The 27500-nt window shown below is 39.8% G+C and overlaps 1 protein-coding gene across 2 annotated transcripts in view; it reads left to right on the plus strand.

The window, feature by feature from the left end:
• Positions 1 to 27500, plus strand: part of LOC132153264 (inactive dipeptidyl peptidase 10-like) — a 107458-nt gene that overhangs the window by 45753 nt on the left and 34205 nt on the right. For both annotated transcript variants that reach the window (XM_059562653.1, XM_059562654.1), the window contains exons 3-5: positions 97 to 192; positions 23080 to 23174; positions 23730 to 23804. In XM_059562653.1, the coding sequence (XP_059418636.1) occupies positions 97 to 192; positions 23080 to 23174; positions 23730 to 23804 (266 nt within the window). The remainder of the gene's footprint in view (positions 1 to 96; positions 193 to 23079; positions 23175 to 23729; positions 23805 to 27500) is intronic.

Genomic DNA, 27500 nt, shown 5'->3' on the forward strand with positions numbered 1-27500 from the left:
CGGCGTTACTCAGTCTGCTGTTTGTTACGTGATGTGTGATGACTGCAGCATCTCCATTACTGACCTGGTGCTCTCGTTTGTCTGTTTGTGTGACAGTGGATACGCAACCTGGCAGCGACACCAAGCTGACGGTGGAGAATCTTTTCAGCACAGATTTCTATGTCCACGACCCTGAAGCTCACTGGATCAACGGTAAGATGATACGACCACAGAACCACATCCATCGTTCATTTCTAATGGATCTCATTCATTACATTTTCATTTACATTTAATCATTTAGCACAGTGTTTCCCAAACTTTTCCATTCCACGACCCACCTAGACAAGTGAAATCAATTTCACGACCCACCAAAATATTTGAGAAAAACACGTTGACATTAAGCCTAACCTTACTTAAATGTTTGATGACAGAAATTAAGTATTTAAGAAAAATAACCATTTTATTTTAGAGTACATCTGAAAAATTTCACTACTAATATTTAAGTTTAAGTTTTGTTTACAGACGTTAAAATATCAAAGTCAAAGTCACCTTTATTTATATAGCGCTTTAAACAAAATACATTGCGTCAAAGCAACTGAACAACATTCATTAGGAAAACAGTGTCAATAATGAAAAAATGATAGTTAAAGGCAGTTCATCATTGAATTCAGTTATGTCATCTCTGTTCAATTAAATAGTGTCTGTGCATTTATTTGCAATCAAGTCAACGATATCGCTGTAGATGAAGTGTCCCCAACTAAGCAAGCCAGAGGCGACAGCGGCAAGGAACCGAAACTCCATCGGTGACAGAATGGAGAAAAAAAAACCTTGGGAGAAACCAGGCTCAGTTGGGGGGCCAGTTCTCCTCTGACCAGACGAAACCAGTAGTTCAATTCCAGGCTGCAGCAAAGTCAGATTGTGCAGAAGAATCATCTGTTTCCTGTGGTCTTGTCCTGGTGCTCCTTTGAGACAAGGTCTTTACAGGGGATCTGTATCTGGGGCTCTAGTTGTCCTGGTCTCCGCTGTCTTTAAGGGATGTAGAGGTCCATTCTAGGTGCTGATCCAGCATCTGGTCTGGATACGTACTGGATCCGGGTGACTGCAGTGACCCTCTGATCTGGACACAGACTGGATCTGGTGGCCACGGTGACCTCGGAACAAGAGAGAAACAGACAAATATTAGCGTAGATGCCATTCTTCTAATGATGTAGCAAGTACATAGGGTGTTATGGGAAGTGTTTCCAGCTCCGGTTTACCTAATTAATGCAGCCTAAAAATCATTTAACGGATTTGGATAATAAAAGCATATTAGTATGTTATGTGTATGCCAGGTTAAAGAGATGGGTCTTTAATCTAGATTTAAACTGCAAGAGTGTGTCTGCCTCCCGAACAATGTTAGGTAGGTTATTCCAGAGTTTAGGCGCCAAATAGGAAAAGGATCTGGCGCCCGCAGTTGATTTTGATATTCTAGGTATTATCAAATTGCCTGAGTTTTGAGAACGAAGCGGACGTAGAGGATTATAATGTAAAAGGAGCTCATTCAAATACTGAGGTGCTAAACCATTCAGGGCTTTATAGGTAATAAGCAATATTTTAAAATCTATACGATGCTTGATAGGGAGCCAGTGCAGTGTTGACAGGACCGGGCTAATATGGTCATACTTCCTGGTTCTAGTAAGAACTCTTGCTGCTGCATTTTGGACTAGCTGTAGTTTGTTTACTAAGCGTGCAGAACAACCACCCAATAAAGCATTACAATAATCTAACCTTGAGGTCATAAAAGCATGGATTAACATTTCTGCATTTGACATTGAGAGCATAGACCATAATTTAGATATATTTTTGAGATGGAAAAATGCAGTTTTACAAATGCTAGAAACGTGGCTTTCTAAGGAAAGATTGCGATCAAATAGCACACCTAGGTTCCTAACTGATGATGAAGAATTGACAGAGCAACCATCAAGTCTTAGACAGTGTTCTAGGTTATTACAAGCGGAGTTTTTAGGTCCTATAATTAACACCTCTGTTTTTTCAGAATTTAGCAGTAAGAAATTACTCGTCATCCAGTTTTTTATATCGACTATGCAATCCATTAGTTTTTCAAATTGGTGTGTTTCACCGGGCTGCGAAGAAATATAGAGTTGATAGAGTTGATAGAGAAATATAGAGAAATATAGAGTTCATCAAACAACCGCAGTAAGAATTTTCATCAAGCACGGTGAGTAATGGCTTCTCCTATCATTGTTTCTTGCACCTCTTGCCACATGTACAGTTTATCTATCTCTGTCGCTGATGAGGGATTCACATGTGATAAATGCAGGGAAATAGTTAGGCTGACAGAGAAGATTTCAGAATTAGAGACACGCATCCAAACTTTAATTGAGGACAGTAAGAATGTTAGGGCTCTAGATACGGCTTTGGATGCGTCTAGCTCAGGGATTCCTGTACATTGTTCGGTTCCAGAAACAGAGCCCCAGCAGCAGGGCAACTGGGTGACGGTGAGGCAGCGTAGTCGTGGGTCAAAACACCGCTCTTCTGTTCCGATCAAAACATTAAACAGGTTCTCCCCACTCAGTGATGCACCCACTGAGAAACCTGATGAAAGTGCTCTAGTTATTGGTGATTCTATTGTACGGAACGTGAATATAGAGACACCAGCCACCATAGTCAAATGTTTACCGGGAGCCAGAGCGCCTGACATCTTGGCAAATTTAAAAGTGCTGGCTAATGCTAAACGTAAATACAGTAAGATTGTTATTCATGCCGGCGCTAATGATGTTCGACTTCGCCAGTCGGAGATCACTAAAAATAACATTAAAGAGGTGTGTGAACTTGCAAGCACGATGTCAGACACTGTAATATGCTCTGGTCCCCTCCCTGCTTACCGTGGTGATGAGATGCATAGCAGATTGTCATCGCTCAATGGCTGGATGTCTAAGTGGTGCCCACAGAATAACATAGGTTTCATAGACAATTGGACGAGCTTTTGGGGCAGACCTGACCTGTTGAAAAGAGATGGTCTTCATCCCTCCTGGGGTGGCGCCACTCTTCTCTCTAGAAATATGGCAAATAGTCTTAGTGTTTATACTTGACTAACTGGGGCCCAGGTCAGGAAGCAGACAGACTGGCTAAACCGACCGTCTGCTAGCTGCCTCCCGTCACAGAGGTCAGTTAATTCTCAGCACATAGAGACTTTTTCACCTAGATATCACACTATAGAGACTGTGTCTGTTCCCCGAACTAGAAAATACAAAAAACGTCCAAACCAAGTTAAGATTAACAATTTAATTGAGGTTCAACAAATAAAAAACAGAAGCAATATGGATAAACAAATGATAAAGCTTGGCTTATTGAATATCAGATCCCTTTCTACGAAAACACTTTTTGTAAATAATATGATCACTGATCATAATATAGATGTACTCTGTTTGACAGAAACCTGGCTAAAACCTGATGATTACATTATTTTAAATGAGTCCACCCCCCAAGATTACTGTTATAAACATGAGCCACGTCTAAAAGGCAAAGGTGGAGGTCTTGCTTCAATTTATAACAACGTTTTCAGGATTTCTCAGAGGGCAGGCTTCAAGTATAACTCATTTGAAGTAATGGTACTTCATATAACATTATCCAAAGAAACAAATGTTAATGATAAATCCCCTGTTATGTTTGTACTGGCTACTGTATACAGGCCACCAGGGCACCATACAGACTTTATTAAAGAGTTTGGTGATTTTACATCCGATTTAGTTCTGGCTGCAGATAAAGTTTTAATAGTTGGTGATTTTAATATCCATGTTGATAATGAAAACGATGCATTGGGATCAGCATTTATAGACATTCTGAACTCTATTGGTGTGAGACAACACGTTTCAGGACCTACTCATTGTCGAAATCATACTCTAGATTTAATACTGTCACATGGAATTGATGTTGATGGTGTTGAAATTATTCAGCCAAGTGATGATATCTCAGATCATTATTTAGTTCTTTGCAAAATTCATATAGCCAAAATTGTAAATTCTACTTCTTGTTACAAGTATGGAAGAACCATCACTTCTACCACAAAAGACTGCTTTTTAAGTTATCTTCCTGATGTATCCAAATTCCTTAGCATATCCAAAACCTCAGAACAACTTGATGATGTAACAGAAACTATGGACTCTCTCTTTTCTAGCACTTTAAATAAAGTTGCTCCTTTACGCTTAAGGAAGGTTAAGGAAAACAGTTTGACACCATGGTATAATGAGCATACTCGCACCCTAAAGAGAGCAGCCCGAAAAATAGAGCGCAGCTGGAGGAAAACAAAACTAGAGGTATTTCGTATTGCTTGGCGGGAAAGTAACATATCCTACAGAAAAGCATTAAAAACTGCTAGATCCGATTACTTTTCTTCTCTTTTAGAAGAAAACAAACATAACCCCAGGTATTTATTCAATACAGTGGCTAAATTAACGAAAAATAAAGCCTCAACAAGTGTTGACATTTCCCAACACCACAGCAGTAATGACTTTATGAACTACTTTACTTCTAAAATCAATACTATTAGAGATAAAATTGCAACCATTCAGCCGTCAGCTACAGTATCACATCAGACAGTGCACCATAGATCCCCTGAGGAACAGTTCCACTCATTCTCTACTATAGGAGAGGAAGAATTGTATAAACTTGTTAAATCATCTAAACCAACAACATGTATGTTAGACCCTATACCATCTAAGCTCCTGAAAGAGGTGCTTCCAGAGGTCATAGATCCTCTTCTGACTATTATTAATTCCTCATTGTCATTAGGACATGTCCCCAAAACCTTCAAACTGGCTGTTATTAAGCCTCTCATCAAAAAACCACAACTTGACCCCAAAGAACTAGTTAATTATAGACCAATCTCAAATCTCCCTTTTCTGTCCAAGATACTAGAAAAGGTGGTATCCACACAATTATATTCCTTCTTAGAGAAAAATGGTATATGTGAGGATTTCCAGTCAGGATTTAGACCGTATCATAGTACTGAGACTGCTCTTCTTAGAGTTACAAATGATCTGCTCTTATCATCTGATCGTGGGTGTATCTCTCTATTAGTTTTATTGGATCTTAGTGCTGCGTTTGACACAATTGACCACAACATTCTTTTGCATAGACTTGAATACTTTGTTGGCATCAGTGGAAGTGCATTAGCATGGTTTAAATCGTACTTATATGACCGCCATCAGTTCGTAGCAGTGAATGAAGATGTATCCTATCGATCACAAGTGCAGTATGGAGTACCTCAAGGCTCAGTACTAGGGCCGCTACTCTTCACGCTTTATATGTTACCCTTGGGAGATATCATCAGGAAACATGGTGTTAGCTTTCACTGTTATGCTGATGATACTCAGCTCTATATTTCTTCGCAGCCCGGTGAAACACACCAATTTGAAAAACTAATGGATTGCATAGTCGATATAAAAAACTGGATGACGAGTAATTTCTTACTGCTAAATTCTGAAAAAACAGAGGTGTTAATTATAGGACCTAAAAACTCTGCTTGTAATAACCTGGAACACTGTCTAAGACTTGATGGTTGCTCTGTCAATTCTTCATCATCAGTTAGGAACCTAGGTGTGCTACTTGATCGCAATCTTTCCTTAGAAAGCCACGTTTCTAGCATTTGTAAAACTGCATTTTTCCATCTCAAAAATATATCTAAATTACGGCCTATGCTCTCAATGTCAAATGCAGAAATGTTAATCCATGCATTTATGACCTCAAGGTTAGATTATTGTAATGCTTTATTGGGTGGTTGTTCTGCACGCTTAGTAAACAAACTACAGCTAGTCCAAAATGCAGCAGCAAGAGTTCTTACTAGAACCAGGAAGTATGACCATATTAGCCCGGTCCTGTCAACACTGCACTGGCTCCCTATCAAGCATCGCATAGATTTTAAAATATTGCTTATTACTTATAAAGCCCTGAATGGTTTAGCACCTAAGTATTTGAATGAGCTCCTTTTACATTATAATCCTCTACGTCCGCTACGTTCTCAAAACTCGGGCAATTTGATAATACCTAGAATATCAAAATCAACTGCAGGCGGCAGATCCTTTTCCTATTTGGCGCCCAAACTCTGGAATAACCTACCTAACATTGTTCGGGAGGCAGACACACTCTTGCAGTTTAAATCTAGATTAAAGACCCATCTCTTTAACCTGGCATACACATAACATACTAATATGCTTTTATTATCCAAATCCGTTAAAGGATTTTTAGGCTGCATTAATTAGGTAAACCGGAACCGGAAACACTTCCCATAACAACCTATGTACTTGCTACATCATTAGAAGAATGGCATCTACGCTAATATTTGTCTGTTTCTCTCTTGTTCCGAGGTCACCGTGGCCACCAGATCCAGTCTGTGTCCAGATCAGAGGGTCACTGCAGTCACCCGGATCCAGTACGTATCCAGACCAGATGGTGGATCAGCACCTAGAAAGGACCTCTACATCCCTGAAAGACAGCAGAGACCAGGACAACTAGAGCCCCAGATACAGATCCCCTGTAAAGACCTTGTCTCAGAGGAGCACCAGGACAAGACCACAGGAAACAGATGATTCTTCTGCACAATCTGACTTTGCTGCAGCCTGGAATTGAACTACTGGTTTCGTCTGGTCAGAGGAGAACTGGCCCCCCAACTGAGCCTGGTTTCTCCCAAGGTTTTTTTCTCCATTCTGTCACCGATGGAGTTTCGGTTCCTTGCCGCTGTCGCCTCTGGCTTGCTTAGTTGGGGACACTTCATCTACAGCGATATCGTTGACTTGATTGCAAATAAATGCACAGACACTATTTAACTGAACAGAGATGACATAACTGAATCCAATGATGAACTGCCTTTAACTCTCATTTTTGCATTATTGACACTGTTTTCCTAATGAATGTTGTTCAGTTGCTTTGACGCAATGTATTTTGTTTAAAGCGCTATATAAATAAAGGTGACAGTTGAGTATCATCAGCATAACAGTGAAAGCTAACACCATGTTTCCTGATGATATCTCCCAAGGGTAACATATAAAGCGTGAAGAGTAGTGGCCCTAGTACTGAGCCTTGAGGTACTCCATACTGCACTTGTGATCGATAGGATACATCTTCATTCACTGCTACGAACTGATGGCGGTCATATAAGTACGATTTAAACCATGCTAATGCACTTCCACTGATGCCAACAAAGTGTTCAAGTCTATGCAAAAGAATGTTGTGGTCAATTGTGTCAAACGCAGCACTAAGATCCAATAGATCCAATAGAAGAGATACACCCACGATCAGATGATAAGAGCAGATCATTTGTAACTCTAAGGAGAGCAGTCTCAGAACTATGATACGGTCTAAATCCTGACTGGAAATCCTCACATATACCATTTTTCTCTAAGAAGGAATATAATTGTGTTACATATTGAAAATATGTAGTGTCCATAAAAACGTGAAACAGGTTCACACCAGTGAACTGTAATCTGCACTGCTGTTTTGTTGCAGAAAATGCATTCATGATCCTTGCATGTGTCGGCAAGAACCGAGCACAATCCAACACTTTTTTATAAAAGCATAAGAAGCCAAGCAGAACTATCCAAAACAGTTTTGAGATTAAAATGATTGTGAAATAGGTAAAAAAAAATAAACAGATGTGTCTCGTTTTAAATAAACAAACAAAAAAACTGGATGACATTTAGTTCAGGCAGAAATTTATTTTTGCAATGGTTAAATAAATGTTCAGCAATATCTTCAAAAGAAATATTGCGAACTTGTGTACATTTTGTTATGTGGAAATGTTTAAATCTTGTAGTGTTACAATTAACCCTGCGTTTGTGCCCTGCTCACCCTGTACAGGTGAAATGCTTTTTACAAACCGTTTCCCAAACGAAAACAGTGCAGAGTTCAAACAGACAATAGAAATGAATGAACATGGCCTACCTGAAACCGTCTTCGTAACATTTGAATTTTCTGATGTATGCAATCTAATGCAGAATATAGTGTATTGAAGTGAGCAAGTTTTTTCTCTTTTAATAATGCTGACCAATTGAACATTTTAATGACATTGCTCTGAGACCTTCACTGTTATTACAGCTTGTGTGCGCCCGCGCTTCAAAACACGCAATGCAAGCGGACTTAATTGCAATTCGAAAATCACACGAAGGATATTGCAGTTCGTTATTAATGTTGGTGGGCTATATGGTTGTGATGATTGGTTCCCGGTTCCCGCCTCCTTCTTCCCCTGTGATTGTGAAGTTTTTATTGTGTTACACTGGTGCCGAAGCCCGGGAGGAAGGAGGGACACGCTGCAGAAGATCCCTCGCCGCTGGGGTGAATCCGCTGTGCCATCTGCCGCCGGGGACGGACGATCTCACTCCAGCCCACCGCCTCGATGACTCCTTCGGGAAGGAGGCGGGAACCGGCAGACAATCAAACGAAGTTTTAATGACCAAATAAACACAAAACAGCACGACAGTCCTTCGCAAACGACTGCCGCGCACAAACAAAAACCAAAACCAAAACACAAAATAAAGCCCAGGCCTGGTTCTCTCTCGCCCTTCACTGTCATCGCTCCTCTTTTATATCCTTCCGATCTACTCCGTGGTTCTCGAGACCGGTGAGTGGAGCACGTGTCGCTCATTTCCAATCACTCCACCGGCCTCGCTATATTCCCATGGCTCTCGGCCCACCCCACTCCTCACATTCGTGCAGCCCTAGACTGAACCGTGTGAGTGTGTGTGTCTGTTTGTGTTTCATTGAAAGCAGCCAAGTAACTTTGTGCGACCCACCTTGTTCCATTCTGTGACCCACAAGTGGGTCGCGACCCACAGTTTGAAAACCCAGTCGCTTTTATCCAAAGGGATTTACAAATGAGAACAATAGAAGCAATCAGATCAACGAAAGAACAACAACAGTATACAGTATCCTGATCTAATCATGACAAACTATATATCGTTGGAAAGGTCTAAGACTCCTAAATAGATATTTTACCAATGTTTTTTGTTAAAAATTATGTAGGAAAAGTAATAGATTAATGTATGGCAAGAGTGCACCTCAAAAACATCATGCAACGTCAACTGGCGGCCCGCGGGCCAAATCCGGCCCACCAGAGATTTCCATCCGGCCCCCAGAATAATACTGAATTCAGGAATAGCCTTGTAAGAGGAAAAAGTTTAGGGCTGGTCCGAATACCATTTTTTGAGCTTCGAAGCTTTGGTAGTAATTAACATATTTTTCTCTCTAATAAAGGCAGGAATCTGTGTCTGTATATCCTTTTGCATTTTTTATATTTCGAGAACCGTTCATCCAATCGACTTCACAACGGAGTGCAGTGTCGCATTTGGTGCAATATAGATGGACACGCGAGACGCGACACATTCAGAATTAATTAACTTTTAGTAAACTACAATCAGAACAGCGCAAGCGGGAAGCGGCGCACCTCACGCGGGCAGGGCTTGAAGCCTTGTTTATACTTTCGCCTGGCTCCGCAGCGCGAGTCTCCGCAGACTGCGCGCGCACCTCCGCAAACGGACGAGGCATTTATACTTGATGCACTCGCCGTTGTACTATTTTTTTAACCGACAGGGGGCGACTCGGAGTAATTCTCCTCTAAACCACCTGGAATCGGCGGCGAAGAAGTAGTTTGCCGGAACAACAACACTGAGAACATGGCGCCTCTGGCTCTGGACGTGCTGAATGCTGAAGAAGAGTTGTTGTGTTTGTTGATGTTAACTAAAAGACAAAATGCAAAAAGTGTTACAGTGCATCATATAATTACGTCAGAACAAAACGAAATTAAATTACCCCCCCCCCCAAAATGTGAGTAATATCTTGTTTTTCTTTTAAAAGAGAAAAAGTAATTAAACAAAAATATTGCTCACCTCAACTTCCACATTGGAATCGGTTTCACGGTGCTTTACAAACTGGAACAGCCAACCAAGTTCGTTTAATATCGAAGGATTGTTCTTGTATCCACCTGAGTCACCACTTCTTCCATGGACTTTTTTCTTTGCTTTGACAAACTTGTCTCTCAGATTTTTCCATACTTTTCGACAAAAAACTTCTTCCTTCCCCAACGTCTTTGCAATTTCTCTCCAGGAATTCTGTGCCATCTGGCTGTCTCTATGGTCCCGCATGGAGGGATCATAAATATGCTGGTACAGATGAACCAGCTCGGACAAAGTCGCTTCGAAGTCGTTCATCTTCGGATGCGGCGCCGCGCGCGTTGTTACAAAAAATGTCGCGCACACCGCCAGGCGAAATTGGGTCTTGCGAACCCAACACGCAGGACCGCCCACACCGCAATGACGCCATTTTTGCCGCGCGCACCTTCGCGCTCCTGTGGACGCGTCGAGTATAAACCAGGCTTTATGCTCCAAGAACGGACACTGCACTAGTGATATAAAACCCACACACACAGGTCTATTAAATTAAGCAATACTTTTAAGGTAGTCTAATATTTTTCTGACTAACAAATTGGCACAGTAAGGGTAGATTTAAATAAAGAAAAAGGTAACTGAAATAAAGAAAAAAAACGAAATTTAAATAAAGAAAAAACTAAACTTAAAAAGAAATTTAAATAAAGAAAAAACGAAATTTTAAAAGAAATTTAAATAAAGAAAAACGAAATTTAAATAAAGAAAAAACAAAATTTAAATGAAAGAAAAAACGAAATTTAAATTAAAGAAAAAAACGAAATTTAAATTAAAGAAAAAACTAAATTTAAATGAGAAAAAACGAAATTTAAATTAAAGAAAAAACGAAATTTAAATGAGAAAAAACGAAATTTAAATAAAGAAAAAACGAAATTTAAATAAAGAACGAAATTAAGTTAAATTAAAAACGAGATTCATTTAGATTAATAATAACGGGTAAAAATGCTAATACATTTTGTTTTTATTATTCTATTTTCCACAATGTCAAAGCAACAAAACACAACCTCAGACATGCACTTCGGCCCATACAAACTCCGCTGTTCTGCGCTCTAGCCAGATAAGGAGTGGCTCTAGGAGTGGCTCGAGCGCGCCTGAGATGCGTGTCTCAGTGTGCAAACTGTAACCTGTTAAATAGGAGCCGAAATAAAAACGGACACGCCACGCAGCTGAGACGCTCACAAGGGGGAATGAGAACCGTTTCGCGGGGGATCCCAGGTGTGCAAAAAAAATAATAATAATAATAATAATAATATTCGAATGTCAAATTTTCAAATCGAATACCCACCGAATGAATATTCGGGTCCGTTCCATATTTATTTATTTTTAAATCTAACGAGAAAAAAAGCAAATGAGGCACACAGGTACTTCATTTCTAACAGTAGGCACTATGAATACGTACTTATCAGTCCATTCTTCATTAAAACTACGGTTCTCTGAATCAACTTTTCACTTAAGGCTCTTTGAGAGTGCCATTTTTTCATTCAAATATATTCAGAAGGTCTTTCTTCTAGTGTTCTCCACAAACTACGACCTGCATGTGACAGTGATAGACAGCTTGACAGCCTCACAAATATGAAGCATAAAATATCGCTATCGCCCCCTGGTGGCTCGCTGCAGTACAGGTAATATGTAAAAAAATAACATAAATTTGGAATTAGAATTAGTATATCTAATAATAACATATTAGGATACAATTCGAATTTTATTTTATATTACGAGTATCTGGCCCTTACAGTGTCTGCAGAGAAAAATTCTGGCCCTTTGACAAATATAGTTGATGACCCCTGACCTACATCATAACAGGAGTTCTGACCTTTGTCAAAAAAAGTATTCTTTGTTGCCTTTTCCTCTATCAAACTTCAGAAATCATCAGAAATGATGCATCACTTGAAAGCTTAAAATCTCAAAATTCATCCTTTGAAACTCATTTTAAAATCAAACATTGCATTATCATGAAAATGGTACATCAAAGTCATGTTACAAAATGTTTTCAGTCATGAATTATAAAAATGTAGGCATATCATGCACTTTTAAGTCTATGTTCAAAAATGTGAGTAACAGTTAATAGAATAGAATAGAATAGAATAGAATAGAATAGAATAGGTAACTGCTAGTATTAGTTGGTCGGGTGCTGGCGTAAAAGATGTTTTTTTTTAAATGACTAAAGACTCTGTTCGCTGTTCGAATTGAAATTGGGAGGTCATTCCACCAGCGAGCGGCTACAGTGAAACCTAATGAGGGAAAGAGTAACGTGAGCTTTTTTTGGCTCATTGAAGACCACTCTCGCTGCTGCATTCTGGATCAGTGAGCGGGGGTAGGATTATAGAAGTAAAATAATGACTTATGTCTTTGAAACAAAAAAGCATGCTGAATAGCACTATTTGAAAAAATAATGCATTGCATTAACAGTACTTGCATTTTAATGCCTTGAATTTCCAGGGCTTGCATCTTTAGGTCCTGAATTTGAATATAGTTGTTCACTTAAGCTGTGAATAATTCAATTAAAAATATTTCACACACCTTTTCATAATTAAAAAATCAATAATTCATATTCACGTTCCAGAATTAACTTCCAAAATATTAAATCGGTTAAAAAATTCGATGTATAATATTCGACAGGCAAATTTCGCTCCATTTTATTTCACCTTTCAAATTCGCTTCAACAAATTCAGTGGTTAAAATTCGGCAGATAATTGTCCCTTTCACATCCGGGCGCTGCAGGAATAGCAGTAGAGCACAGAGGCATGATCTCCATCTGCTGTCAGTCGCTCACCAGCAGGTGGTGCAAGCGGCTGTTAAATAAGGCCAAAGCAACAGGTGGATTAAGAAATACAGTTACAAAAACTGATCTGCAGAAATTAAGCAAGCGCTAAGTAGAAGTTTTGATTATAGGGGCATGTGGAAAAGCTGATTGTGCGTATGTTTATTTCAACATCTTTGCTGTTACCAAGTAAGCAGCATTCAAAGGAGATTATAATGGTGTTTTAACCAACGCTGAAGTACAGAACTAACATTACATCTAAGTAAGACACATATTGCTTTCGGTTGTTTAGTTTCCGTAACTTTGTGTCATGGCTTGTGCGTCGCTGTGCTGTAATAATGGGGATCCCCTCACGTCATATATATATATATATATAACCTATATATAATACAACCTATATATATATATATATATATATATATATATAATACAACCTATATATATATATATATATATATATATATATATATATATATATATATATATAAAACATTAACGACTTTTATTGCCTCAAGATATTAAATTATTAAATTCGGCATATAATTAATACAAGATATTACTGTATATTATGTACATTTAAGCAGATGAGCCTCACAAACCACAAAGTTTCACCAAATTTCACCATTTTTTTTTCGTAAAAAGAAAACGTACTCGGTTACTAACATAACCTCAGTTCTCTCTAGAAGAGGGAACGAGTACTGTGTCTTAGCTAAGATGCTACGGGAAAAGTCTCTTTTCACGAAATACTGAAGCAAAAAATTATCCTTAATTTTGTATTTTTGTAAAGCGCATTTGCAGCAGTACACAGCCATAGGCGAGACGGCTCGCTCGCTCATTGGCTGCTCTGCGGCAAGTGCACAGCCTATCGAGCGCAGGCTGATGCAATATCAGACCAATAAGGGCGCTTTGCGCCCTTCATGCCACTTCCCGCCGAAACGGGTGTGGCCCAACCCTATAAAAGGAGCTCGAAAAGGCTGACTCACCTGATTTTTCATCTCTTCAGCGAAGCTCACGCATCGCTGGATCACGAAGGAAGCAAGCGCCGTCTGATAGGCATCTCAGTGGGATGAGCCACTTCTGAAGCTGCTGGCCTTCGCCGCCTTCCACTGCCGTTCCTGCTGCGCTCTCCGGCGCCTATATCCTTTTATATATCCTTGTGTGTGTTCGCCCTGCGACGCACACTCGTAAAAGAGCTGCGTCTTTTTAAAGATGCCCTCGTGCGGCTCGTGCAGAGCCCCGCTCAGCGAAGGAGACCGTCACGTCATCTGTGTCTCCTGCCTGGGTGAAGACCATGCAGCGCTCGCGCTCGCGCTCGCTGTTCGGCGGCTGCCCTCACTGCGAGCTAATGCCGATGGTGACTCTGAGGACTCGCCTGGCGTTCTTCTCCAAGCCTGCATCCTCCGCTGCGCGGCAGCGCCGTAAAAAGCGCCGCTCTCAGCGTTTACCGGAACCGCCTCCAGCTCTACCGAGCTCACTGGTTCCCTCCGCTTCACCGGCCTCCCCTGCATCGCTTCCCGATGGGCAGCGCCCGCTGTCTGCCGCCGCGTCCTCCGAGGAAGTGGATCTCAGGGCCGCGTCGGAGGAAGAGGACACGTGCTCTCTGCTAGCTTCGGGCAGTGAGGGTTGGGCGAGATCTGGGGATCTCGCGCCTTCTGCTCAGAGGCCCAGCAGACGAGCTGATATGGACAAGGAGCTGATGCGAGTGCTCACGCTGGCCGCGGCGAGCCTCGGCCTCGAGTGGTCTGCACCAGCGCCCCCTTCTCCTTCCCGGCTGGATGGTAGCTTTCTCCCGGATGAGCGTCTTTCTCCCAGCTCGAAGCACGCCCCTTTTCTTCCTGAGCTTCACGAAGAAGTGGTGAAAGCTTGGAACGCTCCATTCTCGGTGAGAATTCGTTCATCTGTTTCACCAGCATTCTCCACACTGGACGATGCTAAAAACAGAGGCTACCTGTCACTTCCGCCGATGGAACTTGCATCAGCCTGCGCTCGATAGGCTGTGCACTTGCCGCAGAGCAGCCAATGAGCGAGCGAGCCGTCTCGCCTATGGCTGTGTACTGCTGCAAATGCGCTTTACAAAAATTCAAAATTAAGGATAATTTTTTGCTTCAGTATTTCGTGAAAAGAGACTTTTCCCGTAGCGTCTTAGCTAAGACGCAGTACGAGAGAACTCTCGTAAGAGAACCAAGCGCAGTAGTTTTATGTTTGATATTTGCCTAAGCTGCTTTAGGGACCGTCTGCAAATTTACCTCAAAACGAAACGTAGTACACTAATATATTCAAATTAATCAGTTTACAATAAATTAATAATTTACTCAAACTGACTAAATATATATGGCCAATAACTTATTTCTCTTTATATGGACACAACACAAATATTTTTTAAGAAAAAAATACAATACTTAAAAAACTTTTTTTTTAAATGGGGGTTTTCGTGTTCAAAATGTTGTATGTTACTAGTGACCAGACTGACTTGCTACAGTTGAAATTTTGCCAATATCTTCCTCACTGTATATACAGTATATAATAACTCATAAGAAATTACTGTTATTCACATAATTTTTATTTTATTTTATTTTATTATTTTATTATGTTCCAAAGGTTGTAGTACATTCCTAGGGACTAGACTGACATACTATAGGTAAATTTCTGCTAATACCTCCCTTGCTGTACATAAAGTACATCAATATTTTATAATACAACCTTTGGAACATGAAATATCCCTTTTGGGGTCTTACAGATTTTGTTTTGTTTTAAATAATTGTGAATGGCACATACACTATAAGGCAGATATTATCAATTTACATGAACTACATAACTAACAACATACTATATCCTGTGAAACATGAAAAAATCCCTTTGTGTAAATCTTTTTTTTTTTAAAGAAATGTATGTACTGTGCATAATGTAAGGGAGATATTGGCTAAATCTAACCTGTAGTAAGTCAGTCTTGTATCTAGCAATGTACTACAACTGTTGGAACATGAAAACCCTTTCCAGGGATCTTTAATATGTAAATAATTGTATACTGTAAATATATGAAGGGAGGTATTGGCAAAATCTCACCTGTAGAAAATCACTATGAGAAATACAAGATTTAGAATTTGACAGTGTGTTATTTAAAATTGTAATTAAAACACATTGGACCTTTTAACCCAGTCAGTGGAATTGTCAGACGTTCCCTTGGGTGCGGTAGCACGTCAAAAATTTCTTCAGTTTAAATTTTCAGAATTAATATACCTAGATTGTTTTTATCTCAATTTTTATGTTAATATTAACTGGTTGCATATTGTTAAAACTAATCATGCTATTGATATCTTTGTGGGACTGTCGACTTTATAGATCAGTGGTAATGGAAAACAATTATAAAGAAAATGCAGCGCATTTGATTCCTTTTGACCTCATTTGCTTGCCTGTATATAGTCTGCATAATCATCAATAAAATGTATTCTGAGATCTGAGGTCTTATATCACAGTATTATTTGACTGAGAAGCGTTACTTGTCATTGGGGAATCCTGGAGTGTGACGTGAGGGGATCCCCAGCATTATAGCACAGCGACACACAAACCATGACACAAAGTCACGGAAACTAAACAACCGAAAGCAATATGTGTCTTCCTTAGATGTAATGTTAGTTCTGTACTTCAGCGTTGGTTAAAACACCATTATAATCTCCTTTGAATGCTGCTTACTTGGTAACAGCAAAGAGGTTGAAATAAACATACGCACAATCAGCTTTTCCACATGCCCCTATAATCAAAACTTCTACTTAGCGCTTGCTTAATTTTTTCTTACGTTTTTCTGACTGTATTACTTAATCCACCTGTTGCTTTGGCCTTATTTAACAGCCGCTTGCACCACCTGCTGGTGAGCGACTGACAGCAGATGGAGATCATGCCTCTGTGCTCTACTGCTATTCCTGCAGCTCCCGGATGTGAAAGGGACAATTATCTGCCAAATTTTAACCATTGAATTTGTGGAAGCGAATTTGGAAAGTGCAATAAAATGGAGCGAAATTTGCCTGTCGAATATTATACATCGTATTTTTTAACCGATTTAATATTTTGGAAGTGAATTCTGGAACGTGAATATGAATTATTGATTTTTTAATTATGGAAAAGTGTGTAAAATATTTTGAATTGAAATATTCCCAGCTTAAATGAACAACTATATAAAATTTCAGGACCTAACAATGCAAGCCCTGGAAATTCAAGGCATTAAAATGCAAGTACTGTTAATGCAATGCATTATTTTTTAGTTAGTGCTATTCAGCATGCTTTTTTGTTTCAAAGACATAAGTCATTATTTTACTTCCATATTAGGATCATGTGGACAGGTTGTATGATGATTGGAAAGGATGAGTTTGGAAACGTATGTATTCCAAGTTTATTAGTCGTTATGAAGTTATCATCAGTCTGCGGTGTGGGGAATGGGTCACTGATGTTTATTGTCTTATTTGTGAAGAAAATTGCAAAGTCATCAGCTGTAAGAGTTGATGAAGGAGGAGGAGGACAGAGATGAGAAAAGAACATTTTGAAAAGTGTGCAAGAGTTAATTTTGTTCTGGTAGTATGTCGTTTTAGCAGTGAAAACATTTGCAGAGAAGGAAGAGAGGAGAGACTGATACACACTAAGGTCAGTAGATTTGCGCCATTTCCTCTCTGCAGCCCTGAGCTCAGAGAGATGTTCACGGAGAACCTCGGACAGCTAGGGGGCAGATGGGGCGGTGCGTGCTGGTCTGGAGGACAGTGGGCAAAAGTTGTCCAAGCAAGAGGTTAGAGTGGACCAAAGAGTGTGCGTAGCACTGTTCGTGTCCAGATGTGAAAACTGAGAGAGTGAAGAAAGCGAGGATGAAACTACAGAAGATACAGGCGAAAGGGAGAGAGAGAGTGTAGGCTCTGTCGAAAGATGACCTGAAGAGGAGTGTGTGCTGTGTCAGGAGTAAGTGTGAGGTTAGAAGTGATGAGGAAGTGGTCTGAGGTGTGCAGTGGAGTAACTAAAGTGTTGTCAGTGGAGCAATAACATGTGTAGATGAGGTCCAGTTGGTTACCTAATTTTTCATTAATCATCTGTACACCATCATGAGCTCTTAAGCACAGCTGTTTCCAGCGGATGTTTGACTGTGACCGCAGACACTGAGCAATAAACATTATGAATCACTTACTTGGACAAGAAGAAACCATCTGTCTGACATGTACATTTTCCATTTAAAGTAGTTTTTTAAAACAATCTTCAGATTTATCTGAAACGTTTGAGACCGCAAACATAGACTTACAGTTTTAAGTGACTGTGATGCTGCTGCAGCGCTCTTCAACAGAGAACGATGTAGAAATCAGCGGAAATGTGTCGGGGTATAATGATCTCGTACAGAAGATTTTGGGGTGGAACTTCATTGGAAACTTCCAGGTTTATATATTGTTACTTTTGATAAGAATCAAAGTCTCATCTTTCAAATGATGTCCTTTGTTTAAAGGAAACAACAAATGCTGTTTTGATGCTCTTTGATGTGGCGTGACAGATCGCTGATTAAGCGCCGCAGTTCAAGCAGCAATGCAATCATCTCTTTCTCTTTCCTAGTTTAAACACAGAATAAACTTGAACATCTCACACCTCATGTTATCGCTCAATCAGTGTTCCAGCCACAGAAAGAAGGCAATAAAACAGCTTGTACACAAAATGTTAGATAGTACTTTACCTCTTCAGGAAGTCGTCTGTGTCCACAGCTCCTTAGTGCATCATAAATGAAGTCTAGAGAAGAACATTATTAGAACAAATATTAGACTATAGACTCATTACATTTTACTTTACCTGTTAGTGCTTAATTATTTAATGTTTAAATATATCTGTTATGAAACGAGTTATCAGAGACACTGTGTAAATATACATACATATACATTTAAACAACAAATATAATTTTTATAATTTAGTTTATTTAGATTATTTAGAAACTGCATTTTGTGTATTAGAATGGCATATATACATATACATATACACACTGTTGGGAACGTTACTTTAAAAAAATAATTAGTTATAGTTACTCACTACTTGTTCCAAAAGTTAATAACTGAATTACTCTATAATAAAAGTAACTCGTTACCAGGGAAAGTAACTATTTGCGTTACTGTTTAAAAAAAAAGTTGCTATATGTCAAAGAATTTGTATTTTTTGAGCAGTTTTAACAAGTCAGTTGAAATGAGTAGAACAGACAGGTGCTCGTACATAACTTTCGATATTTATTGCACGTCAACAGACAGCAAGAGTTTTACCCTGCACTTTAAGTATTATCATTGTAAGAAAAGTGTTTTTGGCCACTAGCTTTGTAGATTTGTGTCTCTTGTTGTGAGATGCTTCATTAAATTAGATTGCCTACATTTAACATTTAACATTTAACATTTAATCATTTAATCAGCTTTTATCCAAAGCGACTTACAAATGAGAACAATAGAAGCAGTCAGGTCAACAAGAGAACAACAACAGTATACAAGTGCCATGACAAGTCTCAGTTAGTCTAATATAGGACGCATAGCCAGGTTTTTTTTTTTAATAAATGAAAAGACAAGAAAAGGAAAAGTGCTAGTATTAGTTGGTTAAGTGCAGGCGAAAAAGATGAGCCTTTAGATGTTTCTTGAAAATGAGTAAAGATTCAGCTGTATGAATTGAGATTGGGAGGTCATTCCACCAGCTGGGCACAGTCCAGGAAAAGGTCCGTGAGAGTGATTTTGAACTTCTTTGGGATGGTACCACAAGGTGTCGTTCACTTGCAGAGCGCAAACTTCTGGAGGGCACATAAGATTTAACCAGTGAGTTTAGGTAAGTTGGTGCTGTGCCAGTGGTCGTCTTCTAGGCAAGCATCAGTACCTTGAATCTGATGCGAACGGCTGCTGGTAGCCAGTGTAACCTGATGAGGAGAGGAGTAACGTGAGCTTTTTTTGGCTCATTGAAGACAACCCTCGCTGCTGCATTCTGGATCAATTGCAGAGGCTTGACAGTACATGCAGGAAGAGCCAGGAGAGCATTACAATAGTCCAGTCTGGAGAGAACAAGAGCTTGGACAAGAAGTTGGGTTGCTTGCTCTGACAGGAAGGGTCTAATCTTCCTAATGTTGTATAAGGCAAACCTGCAGGACCGGGTCGTTGTAGCAATGTGGTCTGTGAAGCTTAACTGATGATCTATCACAACTCCTAGGTTTCTAGCTGTCCTCGAAGGAGTAATGGTTGATGAGCCCAGCTGTATAGAGAAGTTGTGATGAAGCAATGGGTTAGCTGGAATCACCAGGAGTTCTGTCTTCGTAAGGTTAAGCTGAAGGTGATGGTCATTCATCCAGCTAGAAATGTCACTCAGACAGGCTGAAATGTGAGCAGCTACCGTCGGGTCGTCTGGCTGAAATGAGAAGTAAAGTTGGGTGTCATCAGCGTAGCAGTGATAAGAAAAGCCATGCTTCTGAATGACAGATCCTAATGACGTCATGTAGATGGAGAAGAGAAGTGGTCCAAGTACTGAGCCTTGAGGAACCCAGTAGTAAGGTGTTGTGACTTAGAAACATCACCCTCCAAGACACACTGAAGGATCTGTCAGAGAGGTAGGACTTAACCCACAGGAGTGCAGTTCCAGAGATGCCCATCTTTCTGAGGGTGGACAGGAGAATCTGGTGATTAACAGTGTCAAAAGCAGCAGACAGGTCCAGTAAGATGAGTACTGAGGATTTTGAAGCTGCTCTTGCTAGTCGCAGGGCTTCAGTAACCGAGAGCAGAGCAGTCTCAGTTACAACGGATGTCGAAAAAGTCTTTGCTCCTGGACATAATGTACACATTACACGTTATTGCCTTTGACCGCAATGAATTTGAAATAGTGCTTATATCTCCACCTTGAAAATACTAACTTTTCATAGGATTACTCCTGACTCGCCATCTCTGCTGCAAATCTCTGTTTAGCTGTTGCGTATGTGTATGTGTGTATGTGTGTGTGTGGCGCCGCTGGCTCGTGTGCTGGCATGTGTGTAAAAACACTGGCTCTGATTGGCTACCATGAAACACATGACTCTGCCTTAGCCAATCATAATCGCTTATCTTGTTATTAACCCACCTCACTAGTTGTGTGAGCCAGGGGTGCGTTCGGATTATACAGTTTATTCAATCAATGCATAGTAACGCACCGCATTTAACGTCCAGTAATGTTAACGGCGTTGTAAAAAGTAATTAATTTCATTACCCCGTTACTGAAAAAATAACATCGTTACCTAACGCCTTTCTTTTAAACGGCGTTATTCCAAACACTGCATATACATATACATATACATATATATATACATATACATATACATATACATATACTTATACATATACATATACATAAATGAATTGATTAAAGGCGATTGTGCCAGATTCCAGTCTTGCAGAAGCTCCCCCAGATCATCACCAATCCTCCTCATAATTGGACACTGAGTTCGAGACACTGTGGCTTGTAGGCCTCTCCAGGTTTCCGTCTACACTTTTTACACTTTGAAGCTTCCTGCATGACACTGTGCAGGAGCACAACGATTTGACATTTTTCCATATTTTGCCTCTACGAGGCTGTGTGTCAGTTTAACGTCCTGTTAGCACTCATTCCTGATTGAAGGCTATGTCAAATACTGTTTCCTGCATCATAAGAACCAATGAGACGTCACTTGGTAGAAATAGTTGGGCCAGCATGTAGGACGTGAATGTGTTTAAATAATTCATGAAGTGTGTGAAAGCATCTGATGATGTGACTTTGAGAACTTGACCTTTCAGATTCGTGAATACCGTCTAGTTACGCTAAAATACTTCTGCCATCTCGGGAATCACAGGCCTTGGCAGTGTGTGTGTGTGTATTTGAGTGTGTGTAGTACATGTGTGTGTGTAGTGGATGTGGTAGTTGCTATGGTAACAGGACGGGGAAAGGGGCACTCAGGTCTTACACTGGCGGCAGCAGCATGAATATTTCATTGTGAGTGTGTGATGCAGTGAATCCTTCAGCTCCTGCTTCTGCTCTAGACAGATCAGTGTTTATCAGAGTCCTGCAGTCAATCCAGACTTCAGCTTAACTCTGTTCTTCAGTGAGTCTTATCCATGGATGGGATGCAGCTCAGTCTGACGTTACTCTGAGAGCATGCAGATCATCCTCTAGTGAGCCTTTGTGTGTGCATTCAGCACGTGACCCTCAGAACGAGTGAAGGCATCACAAGAGAACAAATATTTCATAGCAGCAGTTCTCCTGTCTTATGCTGAATCAAACCCTGAAATCATAAATGCTTCACTGTTGTGCTGCTGTTGAATAGAGACTGTTGTCTGACTGCTGACAGAACCTTCTTCAGACCCTTTCAGCTGAATCCAGCTCTCACTCATGTATCTTTGTGATGTTTAACAGAAGCACACACATCAGATCCGTGATCTGTTTATCAGTGATTGTGTAAAAGAAGTGTGAGTAAAGTCTGCTGTTGTTTGAATTTATTTCTCCTCGTAAAATTCATCTTCAAATGCACAATACCATCACTGGAAAATTAGCCTTTTTAGACAAATGTTTGTGCTGTGCTATCATTTTGCATTATTGACACACTGTTTTCCTAATGAATGTTGTTCAGTTGCTTTGACGCAATGTATTTTGTTTAAAGCGCTATATAAATAAAGGTGACTTGACTTGACTGTAAAAATATTATTCAGCATTATTCCGAGCAGCCCTTCATCTAGCCTTATGATGGACTACAAATTACTTGACAGTCCAAAAATACAGCAAATATCTCCTGACTTCAGCACTTTTTAATTCCTCAAGCTTTCCGCATTAATCAGGTGTGTCAGTTCACCAGATGCTTTTTGTTGTCAGCAGTCAGAGTTTTATTTCGGTTTAGAGTTTAAAACTGAGAGCTGTATTAATGTTTCACCGTCTGCTTTTCCTCACTGCAGTCAATAGCAACTCCGCGAGACTCTCAGACTTTAAATTTACCTTTACAGCCGTCATGCAGCTCATAAATATGAATAGCTCGAGGTGAACAGACCAGCAGTTCTTCTTTACATTCTGCCTGTTTATGCGTCTGAAGATAGATCGGACACAAGCAAGAACACAGGTCAAATGCAGAAAAGAAAGTGAACTCATTTTGAAATGAATAGGACTTCGCAAATACGTGATAAGTCATTTGACAAGCAGCAGCTGGTCTGTTAGCTGTGTTTACACTGTAAAATCTAATAACACACAGATGGACGAATCAGATGTGTTTTCACATTGATTTATGCATAGCTGACTGTGTTTACATTATTGACCCTCCAAGATGAGCATTTTGACCAAAATGTGCAACTGATCCTGCATCCCTGTGAGACTTGAACGCTTCAAAACCTTAAAAACGAATCACATGACTTGCTATTAAATACTGACTGTCTGCTTTTTTCTCTTTGCCAGAATCTGAGGTGATCTACAGAAATCACCATGGACATGTGATCAGGTTTAACATCCTCACAAACGAGACAGAGATTGTGTTGAAGAACACCACATTCGTGAGTAAAAACGTACAACACAAACACTGTTGAGCTCATATGTTTTCATATACACGCCTTACACAGTTTACACAATTCACTATGTTAATCATTAAAAACTGTTGTCATTTTTTATTTAGTACTGTCCTGAAAAATCTATTTCACCTTAGTGATGTTTACATATAATCCACAAGACTAAATAATAGCTGAATTTGTACAAAAGACCGCGTTTCCATAATAACTACATGCTTGATATACCAGTCCTCTTACACTAGGCTGCTCTGTTGTTCAGTAAGAGTGTCTTTTGTGTCATTATTTGCAGTTTTAAACTGTTTAGTTTTAGTAGATGACCATTTGGGATTTTTTAAGTTTAACACACAGAATGCTTTTATAGTACAGATTATAAATTTTTATCTCTAAAGATCAAGAAAGTAAATTTTTTTCATGATATGACACCTTAAGGTTTTTAGAACGAGTCATTCCCAGCAGAAACGTTGAGGCACAGTCTGTGGTTTTTGGGATGAATCTTTGCGATCCCTTGCAGTAATGAGGATAACACCTTTCATGTTTTTCCAGGATACTTTCAAAGCCACCAGATACTCCATAAGCCCAGACATGAAGTATGTGCTTTTTGCTTACAATGTCAAACAGGTATGTGCTGCTTTCTGCAATTTCTGCAATAGACATGCTTTTTAATGTTTCACTAGCAAAGACATGCCACAATGCGGATGTCGGGAGGTAATCTTTATTGTATAAATATAGGGATGAATGGGGAAGGAAAGGATGGGAAAAGGGGAAGGGATGATAACAGGTTGATCTGGTTTGGTGGCCCAGAGAGACTCAGGATGGGGGTATTGTTTCGGTTATTTGTGGCCGAGCGATTATGACCCCCTTGAATCAAGAGAGGGATGCTGAGGATGGTTAATGGACAAAAAGGAGGGAAGGCCGGGTTCGAGAGAACAAAATGAACCACGCTGAAGGGTTGGCCTGTTATAAGTACTGTACGTTTTGGGAAGTGAGGTGATTGAATGAGGTCAGCCACCCCCCGAACTTCAGTTAGCTTGTTAACTCGCTTTAAAGGAAAATCTGAAAACCTGTGTTGTTAGTGACTCTGCTGGCTGTAAATGAACTGCAGCCAGGTACCTGTTCCTCATGCTCATGCTCATTCACACTCACTATAGGCATGCGAGCAAACATTAATTCAATTCAATTCTGTTTTTTTACAACGATACAACTTTGCAAAGCAACTTTACAGAAAATTAAGTTTTTACAATATTTAATAGTAGCTCATCAGTGGTGACCGTCAGTTTATGTGCATATGGCAGAAATGTACAGAAAAATCAATTAAAGACTAAATTAAAGTTAACAATTCAAGTTAAATTAATGACAATTAAAGTTAAATTAATTAGTTTAACCCAAGCTAAAGAATAAGAATGTGCATTTGATCAGATCCAAGATTATGAGATGCATTATATGAATGCTTGGCGAAAGAGATGCGTTTTTAATCTAGATTTAAAGAGAGAGAGTGTGTCTGAACCCCGAACATTATCAGGAAGGCTATTCCAGAGTTTGGGAGCCAAATGTGAGAAAGCTCTACCTCCTTTAGTGGACTTTGCTATCCTAGGAACTACCAAAAGTCCAGCGTTTTGTGACCTTAGGGAGCGTGATGGGTTGTAGCGTGGTAGAAGGCTAGTTAGGTACGCAGGAGCTAAACCATTTAGGGCCTTATAGGTAAGTAATGATAATTTGTAACATCAGCTGAAACGGAGATGTAACACACAAGAGACTGAACGTCATTCACCAGCGTGTTAAAAGATCGTAATCTAATTAACAGCCCAATCTAACCCAGGCTAACTGTTATGATTGTTTGACAAAGTGTCACAGCCTGAATTTTCCCAGAAAGACTGACCCACTTCCTTTACATAAAAAACGATCTACAGACTTTCATAGGCAGCCTAGAAAAGTCTTACATTTAATAACTTTAAAGAAATGTTTTGTTCCTAAAAGCAAGACAATCACATCACAAATCAGCTGAGCGCCATAGTGGAATTAGACATTTTGTTTGTACACATCTGTTTAAAGGGGTCATGGGATGCTAATTTCACTTTTACATGTTGTTTCAACATACATGTGTGTTGGCAGTGTGTGTACACATTTACCCTATAACGATAAAAATCCACCCAGTGGTTTTTATTTAATCCCTAAAAATAATGTCCCCTTTTTCAAATCAAGCCGTTCTCAGCTTCTTGTCTGTTTGACATCACACTGACGAAGGCCGCACCCATGAGAGTTGATTGACATTGCCGTCTTACCTTAGCTCCGCCCCCTGAGTGACTGTCATCTGTCCACCATTGTTTCTCTGCCGGAGAATATGTAGACAAGAATGACTCCTAAGCGATTGAGTTGTTCTGTTGTTGGATGTAATAAAGTCATTTACTGGGTCAGCAGAGCTCATTAGCATTTAAAGAAACATGCAAAAAAGTATGTTATAGACTTTTCATTAAGGCCCTAAAGAATCATATCAACTTGTGGAAAATCGACATCCGATGACCCCTTTAAAGTGATTGTAAGCAAACGTTCAATAAGAACTCTCATTCTATTAATTATTGTGCTTAAAATCAGATTACACTTGGTATTCTTTCTCTCTTTTTTGAGGTAATAAGATTTGGTTTTCATTAGCTAACTGTAAATTACAGTTTGTATCTATTGCAAATACAGAATTTATTAAAAAATTCACAATTTTTTTCACAAATATAAGCACAATCTCATAACACCAACTTGTGCAAATTTCAAACTCACAGATCAAAATCAAATAGTTTAGTCAAAAGCATGTTCTTTTTGGTCAGACTCAAACTTTGGCCTCAGATGATACACAAACCTATCAAATACACACACTACTTCACTGCCTAGAGAACAGTAGTGAGATCAGTTCAAAACACTGTTACAAAAACCTGCTAGTAAATGACTGTTACAGTATATGACATTATTAGAGGGATGCAGATACAGAAAAATTCAGCATTAAAATGAAAGAAAAGTTTAAGTGAAAGTGAAGTGACATTCAGCCAAGTATGGTGACCCATACTCAGAATTTGTGCTCTGCATTTAACCCATCCGAAATGCACACACACAGAGCAGTGAACACACACACACACACACACACACTGTGAGCACACACCCGGAGCAGTGGGCATCATTTATGCTGCGGCGCCCGGGGAGCAGTTGGGGGTTCGATGCCTTGCTCAAGGGCACCTAAGTCGTGGTATTGAGGGTGGAGAGAGAACTGTACATGCACTCCCCCCACCCACAATTCCTGCCGGCCCGGGACTCGAACTCACAACCTTTCAATTGGGAGTCCGACTCTCTAACCATTAGGCCACGACTTCCCTTACTTTCATTACACTACAGTAAAGAGATCTTTACAGCACTAGAAGAGGAAAGTTAAAAAAAAACTGAATGTACAGTAAGCACACATTCATTTATTCAGCATCTTCTGCCAATGCACATTACAGTATGGGTAGTATTCTTATTTGTTATAGCAGTTTCTTAGTCTTCTGAAACAAAGACTTCTCTGCCTCTAGTGCAGGGGTCGGCAACCTACGGTACGTGTGCAAACAGTGGCACGCAGAGGGATAATCGCTGACATGCGAGCCATAGGGAAAACTGCATACTGACGTACATTTCAAAGTAATAACTTCTCATAGTCACACAGCCAGTTAGGAGCTATAAATACTATTAAAGTGTGAGATTTAACTTGCGCTAGGCTACGGATGCATGCGCAAACGCTGCACATACTAGGCGCTTCAGATCAAAGCCTTAGCGGTATAACAGCGCTCATCAATGTCAAAATGACTGAGATGGCCGATCAAATCAAAGTAGGTGGGTTTAATATTCACAGAAGCAGAACGCGAAGCGTCGGTTTAATGTTAAAGATAGTGAGGTAAGATGAAGCTGCAAATCATTTCATATTAATCAACTTTTAATAATACGTTTACAATAGAAATGTTAAATGACCGACAGCTATATCTAGTGATGAAAAATGTTCTCAAATATGGCCATTTTGAAAGAGAGAGAGAGAGAGAGGTTTGTAAATTGTCTGTGTCTGTCTCTACAAACAATGAAGTGATTTTGCCCCTTGTTATTGAGAAATATAATGTAGTGATTCAGTATTGATTAATAAGAGTCACGTGGCAGCACTGACAAGTTTATGAGCTTCTGAATGTTACTTTTTGCACAGCGCGATCTCTGTGTGCGAGTGGTGTGTGTGTGTGTGTGTGTGTGTGCGCGCGCGCGCACGCTCATCAAGTAAAGCAGCGCATTAACGTGATTTAAATGAACTGTTTTAATGCA

The sequence above is a fragment of the Carassius carassius genome, chromosome 11 (genome assembly GCF_963082965.1).
Source record: "Carassius carassius chromosome 11, fCarCar2.1, whole genome shotgun sequence".
Classification (NCBI taxonomy): Eukaryota; Metazoa; Chordata; class Actinopteri; order Cypriniformes; family Cyprinidae; genus Carassius; species Carassius carassius.